The sequence below is a fragment of the Loxodonta africana genome, chromosome 2 (assembly GCF_030014295.1).
Source record: "Loxodonta africana isolate mLoxAfr1 chromosome 2, mLoxAfr1.hap2, whole genome shotgun sequence".
Taxonomy (NCBI): Eukaryota; Metazoa; Chordata; class Mammalia; order Proboscidea; family Elephantidae; genus Loxodonta; species Loxodonta africana.
In genome coordinates this window covers 143,106,164-143,117,022 of record NC_087343.1, presented here as the reverse complement: position 1 = coordinate 143,117,022, position 10,859 = coordinate 143,106,164, and the positions used below count along the sequence as shown (strand labels likewise).

Sequence of the window (10,859 nt, the reverse complement as noted above, 5' to 3'; positions counted from 1 at the left end):
ATTAGAGATTTGTCTACAAAATTGAGTAAGGCGGTGTCTTAGGCTGGGTTCTTTAGAGAAGCAAAATCAGTAAGGCGCATAAATATATATAGAGAGAGACTTATATCAAGGAAATGGCTCACATGGTTGTACAGGCTGGACCATCCCAAGCCCATGGATCAGGATAGAGGCTTCTCCTGATTCACGTCACCACAGAGGCTGGCTAATCCAAGATTGGCAGGTCAGAAAGACAGGCTCTTGCTCACAGGCTGTGAAGATCGATGAATCCCAAGATTGGCAGGCAAGACCGCAGGTAAGATACTAGCTCAAGTGCCCAGAACCAGAGGTCAGATGAACAGGAGCCAGCTGCAGAATGTCCACTTATATTTGATGCAGACCACCCGCCCAAGGAAGCTCTCTTTCAACTGATTTGCTACCCACAGCAAATCCCATCACATAAGTGATCACAACATCATATGACTGTCAAACCACTGAGAATCATGGCCTAGCCATGTTGACACATAACCATCACAGGAGGTCAGGGCTTTTAAAGGTAGACTTGGCAATGAATGATCTTTTAACAGGTGACAACTGAAACCGTGGGAGTAGATGAGATTTTCACAAAGTTACTGGGGATGTATGACATTAGCGTGTCTTATTTTTTTTTCAAGAGGATAAGTATAAAAAGGGAAGAATAGAGGGCTAAGAATTCATAGTCTTCTTAAGCAGGAGCAGGTGGTCCCAGTGTTGCTGCTTCAGAGACACCTGTAATGCTAAGAACTGTTTAAGGCACGATCCATTTGCTGGTGGGACTCCTGGCAGAGGAGAATGAACGTCAGTAGAGTCGTCTGGTGGAGTTAGATGCAGGACTAAAGAGTGAATGAATGTAAGGAATGGAAGCTAGGCGTGCAGACAGCTCTTTCGCGAAACCTGGCTTTTCAAGAAGGTGAGATGAGAGGAGAGAGCAGGAAAGAGTCATAGGATTAAGTTACTGGGGGTGTATGATATTAATGTGCTTTACTTTTTTCCAGTTAAACTTTTTCAGTGATTGAAAATGAGTGAACAATCAGAAAAAAACAATTCCACTCAAGAGGGAAACCTAGATGAAAGCTTTCCTGAGAAAAATAGTCAAATTGGACAGAAACAACTGGTATGTCTGTCATACAGATTTTGTGATTCCAAGTTGTCTTAATTTCTTAGTGGTGTTATAACAGAAATGCCACAAGTGGGTGGCTTTAAGAAACAGAAATTAATTTTCTAACAGTTTAAAAAAAGTTAGGAGGCTGCAAGTCTGAATCCAGGTCTCCAGTGCTAGGGGAAGGCTTTTTTCATCTGCTCTGGGGAAAATCCTTATCTTAGTTTCTCTAGCATCCTTCCTTGGATATCTCCCTGTGGCGTCTGTCTTTCCCCCATTTGTTCTTGCTTCTGCTCTTTTATGTCTCAAAATGATTGGTTTAAGACACACTCAACACTGATATGGACTCAGTAACCTAACAAAGAAAACCCTATTCCCAAGTGGGATTACACTCGAAGGTATAGAGGTTAGGATTTACAATGCGTATGTTGGGGGGACACAATTCAATCCATAGTACTTGTTATTTGGACAGTTTCCAACTTCATTCTGAGCTGTTCTTGGACTTGGGTGGGAAGGGGGTCCCAGCCAGCACACACAGGAGGATCTCCGCTCTCCCATGCTAATAGGGCTTTCCTTCGCCTTCACCCTGCTCACCCCTGGGCTGGGCTCACCTCACATTTCTCTGTGTGGCCTCTCAAACCTCTTTTAGCACTTTTAGCCCAGTGCTGTGCAATAAAATCATGCCCTCAGAATATTTACGGAGAAGATATGGAAGTGTTTTTATTTAATAAACCCTCATTTTGTTGTTATTATGTGCTAGTCATGGTTCCAAAACTTTGTATATATTAACTCATCTAATTTTTTTCAGAACCCAATGAAGAAAGGAGCCCTGGTGGTTCAGTGGTTAAGAGCTACAGCTGCTAACCAAAATGTCAGCAGTTCGAATCTACCAGCCACTCCTTGAAAACCCTAAGGGGCAGTTGTACTCTGTCCTGTAGAGTCACTATGAGTCGGAATTGACAGCAACGGGTCTATGAAGGAGATACTGCTGTTAACCCCATTTTACAAAAGGAGAAACTGAGGCTTAGAGAAGTAGGGGCTTGCTCAAGGCTCACCACTAACAAGTAGCAGAGCCAAGACTTGGCCACTGGTCAGCTCACACAGGTGGTCATGTTCTTAACTCATTGTTATACTACTGAGTGTAGTAATAGATATTACTAAGTTGTACTCATTTCATAGTTATACCAAAATGCAGACAGTTTTACCAATTAGAAGGTTAAGTTGGTAAAATAAGCACATTTGCACACAACAAAATAAAATTAAGAAAAACACAATTATATTAGTTTAGACTGATACTACTAACCTAATAAACTACAGAAAAGCCTATGAGAAGAATTTGTTACATTGAAACAAAATCCCTTGCATCAGGTATTCCAAAGTATAGTATTTTATGTATATGTTAGCCTATGTATTATTGGACCACTTAGATTATTCTAAAATCCTTGAAAAGAGCATCCCCTCACTTCACAACATATGTTCTACATGTTCAAAGTAAGCTGTCAGTATTTAATTGAAACATCTTTGTTGCTTGTCTTCCTATAGCCAAACCAAACCAAAACCTAACTTATTGCCGTTGAGTCAATTCTGACTCATAGTGACCCTGTAGAACTGCCTGTAGGGTTTCCAAAGAGCAGCTGGTGAATTCTAGCTGCTGTTCTTTCAGTTACCAGCTGAACTTTTAATCACTGCACAACCACAGCTTCTGCTTTTATTTTGAATGATAAAAGTCCCAAAATGGAGACTTTCGAAATTTTCTCCTGAGTCTCTAGGAGTCACTTTAGGAAGTTCTTCTCCAAATCTGGCTTTGAGTGAGAGTGGGACCTCAGGTGGCCACATTCTGAATGAGCTGAGAGGGGACTCTTCAGGTGGCCATGTTCTCATTAGTGAGTAGCTCTGGGGCATATCCCAGAGTTCTGAAGGGGAGGGCTGTGGGCTTTGGGTTTTCCCTGTGTTGTGAGACACTTTACCTGGGCTTCTTCAGGTAAATGCTGAGGAAGGGCCTGTGACTCCCTTGTCTTATCCACCACAGAATGCTCACTCAGACATCCATCCCCATCCTTAGATTTGAGAAGATGACTGGTGTTTTGCAGGTATAAAAGGAATCTTTTGTCCTCGTCCCCTTTTTTACATTTAGAATATATGAGTTTTATGCTGTGTGTTTCTTCATTCAGAAAGAATGACTTAATTTGAGAAAATTTACATTATTTTTTGAAGCTTGATTACATTTTTATTTCTCTATGTCAATAGTTTCTATATCAATACTTTCATGCCATTTCTGTGTATGGTGATACATAGAAAAAGTTCATTTTGAGTCAATGTAAAAACAGCTAAAACTATCCGGTTCTTACTACTAATATATTTATTTGCTTCACAGCAACAAATAGAGCGGCAGTTAAAATGCTTGGCATTTCAAAACCCTGGACCACAGGTAGCAGACTTCAATCCTGAAACAAGGCAGCAGAAAAAGAAAGCACGTATGTCAAAGATGAATGAATATTTTTCTGTGAAATACAAGTAAGATCATGATTTATTACTTATGATTTGTGGGATTATAAAATACATGAGTTCTCCTTGACAAAGCTACATAATTATAAGTTACTTCTTTTTCATGATTAAAAACAAAATCCTATATGAACTACACTAGCACCCCATATGTCTAGAAGTTAACAACTTCAAGGAACAGACTATAACCCCAAACTAGGAATCAATTAAAAAAAAAAAAAATAGCTTCAGAGGCCCTCATACAGAGTAATAGCTTTAGTAGAACAAATGATTAAAAGTAGGAAAACTATGTTATCAGAAAGAGAAATAATAAAAGTGTGAGAATAGATTCAGGATTTCAAATGGGCACAGACCTATCATTAAGTACAGTCATTACTAGAACAACAGAGATACAATACTGTGCAAACCACAAAGGAAAGTGTTGTTAAATTCAACTATATTAAAGTGAGAATTATAAATGAATAATTAAGAATTTATGCCCATTAAAAGGCACCTTACAAAAAAATCACAAAGTGGGAGAAGATATTTATAGCCTAAAAGATAAAAATTGAAAGTGTATTTTTCAAAATCCTGTAAGTTAGTAAGAAAAAGATAGACGTCTAATAGAAAAATAAACAAAACAGTGACCAGGCATTTCATAGAAGAAAAAGCTAATAAACATGAAGGATCCGGAACCTCATCAGTACAGTGTGGGGAAATGCCACACCCTGACACAGTAAAAAAGAGAGGTATATATATAGTCTTAGTTATCTAGTGCTGCTGTAACAGAAATACCACAAGTGGATGGCTTTAACAGAAAGAATTTATTCTCTCACAGCCTAGGAGCTAGAAGCCCAAATTCAGGGCTCCAGCTCCAGAGAAAGGCTTTCTGTGCCTGTTGGCTCTGGGGGAAGGTCACTGTCAACAATCTTCCCCAATCGAGGAGCTTCTTAGTGTAGGTACCCTGGGTCCGAAGGATACACTGTTCTCCTAGCTCTTGTTTCTTGGTGGTATGAGGTTCCCATGTCTCTCTGCTCACTTATCGCTCTATATCTCAAAAGAGATTGGCCACAGACACAACCCAATCCTGTAGATTGAGTCCTGCCTCATCAACATAAAAAAAAATTTTTTCTTAATCCCATCTCATCAACATCATAGAGATAGGATTTACAACACATAGGAAAATCACATCAGATGACAAAATGGTGGACATTCACACAATACTGGGTATAATGGCCTAGCCAAGTTGACAGATATTTTTGGGGGACACGATTCAATCCATGAGATATATATATACATATATGAATGAAATTGGTAGGTCATAAAAGGTATATATATTTATGTGTGTGTGTATATATATATACCTTTTTTTTTATGACCTAACAATTTCACTCCTGGGTATAAATCCTGGAAAAACTAAATATATGTATAACAGGAGACAGCTGCAAGAATGTTTATAGCATCACTGATTGCAATAGCAAAAAATTTTTTAAAAGGTGATAATCAGTCAAATGCCCCTCAGTAATGGAATAGCCAAGTAACTTGTGGTATAGTCATATAGTGGAATATATACAGAAGTAAAAATATTTGAATACAGCTAACTGAACCATAATGGATGGATCTCAAATCATATTGTAAAATAAAAAGCACATTACAGAAGAAAAAACGCAGTATGCTTGGGGATACACATATATGTGCCATAAAGATAAACAAGAAAATTTTTATAAAATCAAGGTGTGCTTCTTCTTGGAGAGGAGGTTACAAGGATGTAATGGGGAGGGCCATGGACAGGACTTCAAAGGTATCATACTTTTTTTTATTAAGCTATGCACACAAAAGTTTGTTTTATTCTTCTTTGTGCAGTATGTTTTGTACATTTTTGTACATATGATAGTTCATAATTTTACAAAAGATGGCCGTGGGTTGGTACCCAAAAACCAAACTAAACCCATTTTCGTCAAGTAGATTCCAACTCATAGCAACCCTATGTGACAGAGTAGAACTATCCCACAGGGTTTCTAAGGCTGTAAATCTTTATGGAAGCAGACTGCCACATTGTTCTCCTGTAGAGTGGCTGGTGGGTTTGAACCGCCAACCTTTCAGTTAGTAGCTGAGTGCTTAACCACTGTACCACCAGGGATCCTTATTAGGTAGGTAGGACACTGTAAACTCTGTGCCTCAGTGTCTGAGTTAAGGCACGTGAGTGTTTGGTTAAGGCAAAGGGAAATGGGGAGGATCTAACCTGTGTTCTGGGTTGATTTCAGGACCACCAACTGCTATCATTCCCATAACGCAATATCAGTTGTCATCAAATTGATTTGGACTCATGGTGACCCAAGTGTGTCAGAGTAGAACTGTATTTCGTAGGGTTCCCAAGGGCTGATTTTTTAGAAATAGATTGCCAGGCCGTTCCTCTCAGATATCTCTGGTAGGACTCGAACCTCCAACCTTTTGGTTAGCAGCTGAGTGTTGCCACCACCCAGGTACTCCATCATTCCCATAATGGATTTTAAACCTCCTTGCTCACGGATACCTGAATTCCCTGATTGGCTTAGGGGTGCAGGGGAGGATTCTCATTCCGCAGATGGAGCACTTCAAATGTAAATACTCACTGATCAAAACATTCTAAGGCACTCCAGCTAACTTGTGATAATCAGATCATGATCCTTAAACATTCTCTGCTCTATTAGGAAAGTGGAGAGCATAGAATTGTGAACTTCTTTGTCCCCAAGTAGGTATCACACCTCCTCTCAATGTTGAGGAAAATTGCACTGTTATGTTAGTGTCACTGTTTTTCTTTGCAGGGTTATGAGGAAGTATGACAAAAGTGGCAGGCTAATTTGTAACGACATGGACCTGTGTGACTGCCTAGAGAAGAACTGCCTGGGCTGCTTCTACCCCTGCCCCAAGTGTAACTCCAACAAGTGTGGGCCCGAGTGCCGCTGCAACCGCCGGTGGGTGTATGATGCCATTGTCACTGAATCAGGGGAGGTTATCAGCACGCTGCCATTTGATGTTCCCAACTAGGAGCTGTTATGTACAGACTGATTTTTTCTTCTCCTTGCACATTTAAGTTGACTTCTTTCTCTTGACTGAATTTTAGGGCTTGAGGAAAATGTCAGAAAAACCTACTTAAGACTCAAGTTCTCTCAAGCGGTAGAATAATATAGAACGGCAGTAATTCTATAACCTTCTTACTATGTTGGAAACCCTGGTGGTGTAGTGGTTAAGAGCTACAGCTTGCTAACCAAAAGATCGGCAGTTCAAATCCCATTGGCATTGCTTGGAAACCCTATGGGGCAGTTCTACTCTGTCCTGTAGGGTCACTACGAGTTGGAATCGACTTGACAGCTACAGGTTTGCTTTTTGATCTTACTATGTCTTCTCTAATTCCTTAACTTGTGACCAAGAGTGTGACAGTGGATGAATCTTGGGATCTCCCATCAGCTCCCGAGTCCGGCTCCACCTTCAAACTAAAAAATCTCTTCCCTCTTTTCTGCTACCTGAGAAAATGTAGTTATAAGATTTTCAGATTTCTGTAACAGAGATTTTCTTACCTAGAACATAGAATCATAGCATTTGTAATGTTCAGTTTCTCTCGGTATCTTACATATCGCTAGTTCTAAATTGGAATTGCCATCTGGATTTGAAAAAAAAAAACTTTGTGACTTTGCACTATATGTGTATAGCCTCATTTTTTATTGTTAATGTTTTAATAACATTAAAATCAAATTTGGTAATATTTGGTAATATAGTCATTATTTGAAACTTGTACTTTACTGAGGACAGTGAGAAATTAAGACTTGATTGTCCTAAAAGCCAGTGGCTTGCCTTTTTTCATTTCAGGATCAGTACCTCAGAATTTTTTAAAAAAGGGACAAAACTTAAATTTGAAACTGTCAACTAATAGGTTCTTGTCAAGCAGACTAGTGAATTAAAGTCAGCCAGACACAGGGTTGGAAGAACAGAAAGGCTTATTCACAGTTTGCAAACTGGGAGACAGGCAGGGTCTCGTGACCTAAGGCTGCCAGCTCCCGGAACCAGGGCAGATTTGCTCCTTTTATAGGGAGTAACATACAAATGCATGAACAGCGAGGGGAAGATCTTCAGTCTTGTGTTGCCTGCACAGTCCGCATAATTTTATTGAAGGGGTTTTTGCGCAGGGCTCTAAAAATACTGCTTACAGTGCTAAAAAAAAAAAAAAAAAAAATGGCAATGGCTGTCCCTACTGCCACCCCTGGAAGGTCATATAGTGGGTAGATTCGGAGTTAGTGCACCTGCTCTTCAGCCTCCTGTAAGGAGAATGAAGAAAGCTGGGGATTTGACCAATCATGGTGAAGTGCTGTAAAAGTTGTGACAAAAATGTAGCAAGAGTAGACTTTTCTGAAAAACAATTATGGGATGGTTAATAATCCTTAATAACACTTTCATGACTGCCTGCTTCAAAAGTGCATTTGTTTTATGTTTTTTGAGTGTGTCAAGAAGCAGTTGACTACATACATGATGTAGTCTTTTCAGTTCTGACACATTGTAGGTTTTATAAAAAGTCTAACTTGGCCTTCTTTGAATTGTTCTTTATAACAGAGCTTGTAACTTTAAGTCAGTAGTCCTCATACTTTATAGTACATAAGAATCACCTGGAGGATTTGTGAAATCATAGTGTTTAGGACCCCACCCCTAGAGTTTTTGATTTATCTGCATTTGTAACAAGTTTCCAGGTGATGTTGATCTTGCGGGTATGGAAACTACACTTGGCGAGCCACTTGTGTAAGCTATATTACATAAGTAATATAAGGAAGTATTTTTGAATGGAATCGTTTGATAATTTAAAAAAAGTTAATAAGAGCATTTTGGTCTCAAAGTAAACTTGAGATGTTACAGAGTTTTCAGGGTTTATTTTTCTTCAAAAATCAGATTCAAAAGCACTGATTTCTGGACAAACTACTGACAGGAAAGGTTCCCAACAGTCCTGGACTTGGTACTTAGTGGTATGTTTTAGGACTAAAGTAACAAAAGCCCAGAAAGTAACACTGTGGCTACAGTACCCCTATAGGCTAGCAGGAGAGCTTACTTTCTTCCACATTCTTATCCACAGAATTTACTGGGCTTTCCAGAATCAGCTCACTTTTACCGAACATCTGTTTTTACCCAAATGTTGTGCTTAAGTGCTTCCAATGCTTCACCTTTAATCATCACGTCCCTGGGAGGAAGATGTGAAATCAAATTCCCCAAGTCAGATCGCTGACGTGCTTGCCAGGAACTGACAGCACTGAAACAAGTAAAAAGGAGCCGGGTCTTTTTTGGGTGGTTTATATTTTGTTTCATTTTTAGAGTAAGAATGATTTTATAAAGGAATCGTTTTATTATTTATGTGTTTATTTTAGAATCATATAATTTTGTATCTGGAAGAAACCTTGTAGCTCATCTAAGTAGTGAGTTAATATTAACCGAAAGGCTGCTCTGTGCCAGGCACCAAGTTAAGTGTGGAGGACGGTAAGTTTGTTAGTCGCCGTGGAGATGGCTCCAGCTAATGGCAACCCCACGTGGAACAGAAGGAAACTTTGCCCAGCCCTGCACCATCTTCACAATCTTTGGTGTGCTCAAGTCCATTATTGCAGTCTTCCAACCTATGGGGCTCATCTTCCAGCACCATATAGGACAATATTCTGTTGTGATCCATAGGGTTTTCATTGGCTAATTTTCAGAAGTGGGTTGCCAAGCCTTTCTTTCTAGTCTGTATTAGTATGGAAGTTCCTCTGAAAACTGTCCACCCATGGGTAACCCTCCTGGTATTTGAAATACAGGTGGCATAGCTTCCGGTCTTATACGAATATGAAAGCCACCACAGCATGACAAACTGACAGATAGGATGATACAGCAGTGAGCAAAATCTACCTGGTTCCTGTCTTCTTGGCGTTTATGGACCAAAACCAAAGTTTTTTTCTTAATATTTTTTTTATAATTTATTTTTGTTGTTGAGAATATACACAGCAGAACATATACCAATTCAACAATTTCTACATGTACATTTTAGTGACATTAATTACATTCTTCAAGTGGTGTCATTCTTCAAGTTGTGAAACCATTCTCACCCTCTTTCCCAAGTTGTTTCTCCCCCATTAACATAAACTCACTGCTGCATAAGGCTTTTATCCAAGCTTTTGAGTTTATGTTGTCATTTGCTCCTATATAGATAAATCTTAAAAGAGCATGATGCTCAAGGCAGACATTCTTTACTAATTAAACTAAACTATTATTTGGTTTTAAGAATACCTTCAAGGGGTATTTTTAGTTTAAGTGGGTTCATCTAGCCTCCATGGCTTCAGAAATTCTGGATTCTATGAGAATATGAAATTTTGTTCTATGTTTTCCCCCTTTTGATCAGGATTCTTCTGTAGAGTCTTTGATCAAAATGTTCAGTAATGGTAGTGGGGCACCATCCAGTTCTTCTGGTCTCATGGCCATATAGTTAGATTTTAAAAGAGCACAATGCTTAAGGCAGATATTCTTTACTAGTTAAGCTAAACTATCATTTGGTTTTAAGAAGACTTCAAGGGCTATTTTTGGTTAAGCTTTAAAGATTATTTTAGGCCAATAGTTTCAGCTGTTCATTCAGCCTCTATGGCTGAATTTTCTGCATTTCCACCTTTTGAGCAGGATTCTTCTGTAGAATCTTTGATCCAAACGTTCAGTAATGGTAGCTGATCACCATCCAGTTGTGGTCTCACCATCCAGGTCTCCTGGCACAGGAGGCAGTTGTTCATGTAGGCAATTAGCCACACGTTCTATTTCCTCATCCTGTTCCTGGCTCCTCTTCTTCTGTTGCTCTAAGCAAGTTGTTTTTGTTTTTCTTTGTTGTTTTTTTGTTTTTACAACTAAGGCAACTTAGACCCAGTGAGATAAAATGACTGAGTTAAGGACATAGAGAAGAGCTAGTACCCTGTGTTTTGGATCTTAACCTTAGGTCAGTGTTCTTTCCATTCTACTGAGTATTTCCCAAATTTGCCTAATCATAAAACTAATTCAAGTGCATCTGATAAAACACATTCCTAATCCCCATCCCAAAGCTCAGAGCTCGGAACCACTAGGGATGAGGCCTGGGAATTTTCATTTTTAAACAATCACCCCAGGTAAGTTTCATGATTAGCTAAGTTTGAGAAACAACACTAGTGTCCTATTTTCATGCTGTGAAACAATCTCAGGCAAATTAATATTAAACTACCATTCGCTTCTGCCCTGTTTCATTTAGTCTTAAACATTAGAT

The 10,859-nt window shown here is 39.1% G+C and overlaps 1 protein-coding gene across 1 annotated transcript; it reads left to right on the top strand.

Moving 5' to 3' along the window:
- Positions 1-818: 818 nt before the first annotated feature.
- ARL14EPL (ADP ribosylation factor like GTPase 14 effector protein like) lies at positions 819-6,622 on the top strand. The gene is made up of 3 exons (XM_003404483.4): positions 819-1,129; positions 3,489-3,628; positions 6,400-6,622. Exons 1-3 carry the CDS (start codon positions 1,034-1,036, stop codon positions 6,620-6,622), a joined length of 459 nt encoding a protein of 152 aa, XP_003404531.1. The 5' UTR covers positions 819-1,033.
- Positions 6,623-10,859: the final 4,237 nt, after the last annotated feature.

Bases quoted from the DNA above. Each gene is read 5' to 3' on its own strand.
- ARL14EPL (XM_003404483.4), top strand. From the start codon at position 1,034: ATGAGTGAACAATCAGAAAAAAACAATTCCACTCAAGAGGGAAACCTA. The intron at 1,130-3,488 runs GTATGTCTGTCA...TTTGCTTCACAG, and splicing joins AAATTGGACAGAAACAACTG to CAACAAATAGAGCGGCAGTT. The intron at 3,629-6,399 runs GTAAGATCATGA...TTTTCTTTGCAG, and splicing joins TATTTTTCTGTGAAATACAA to GGTTATGAGGAAGTATGACA.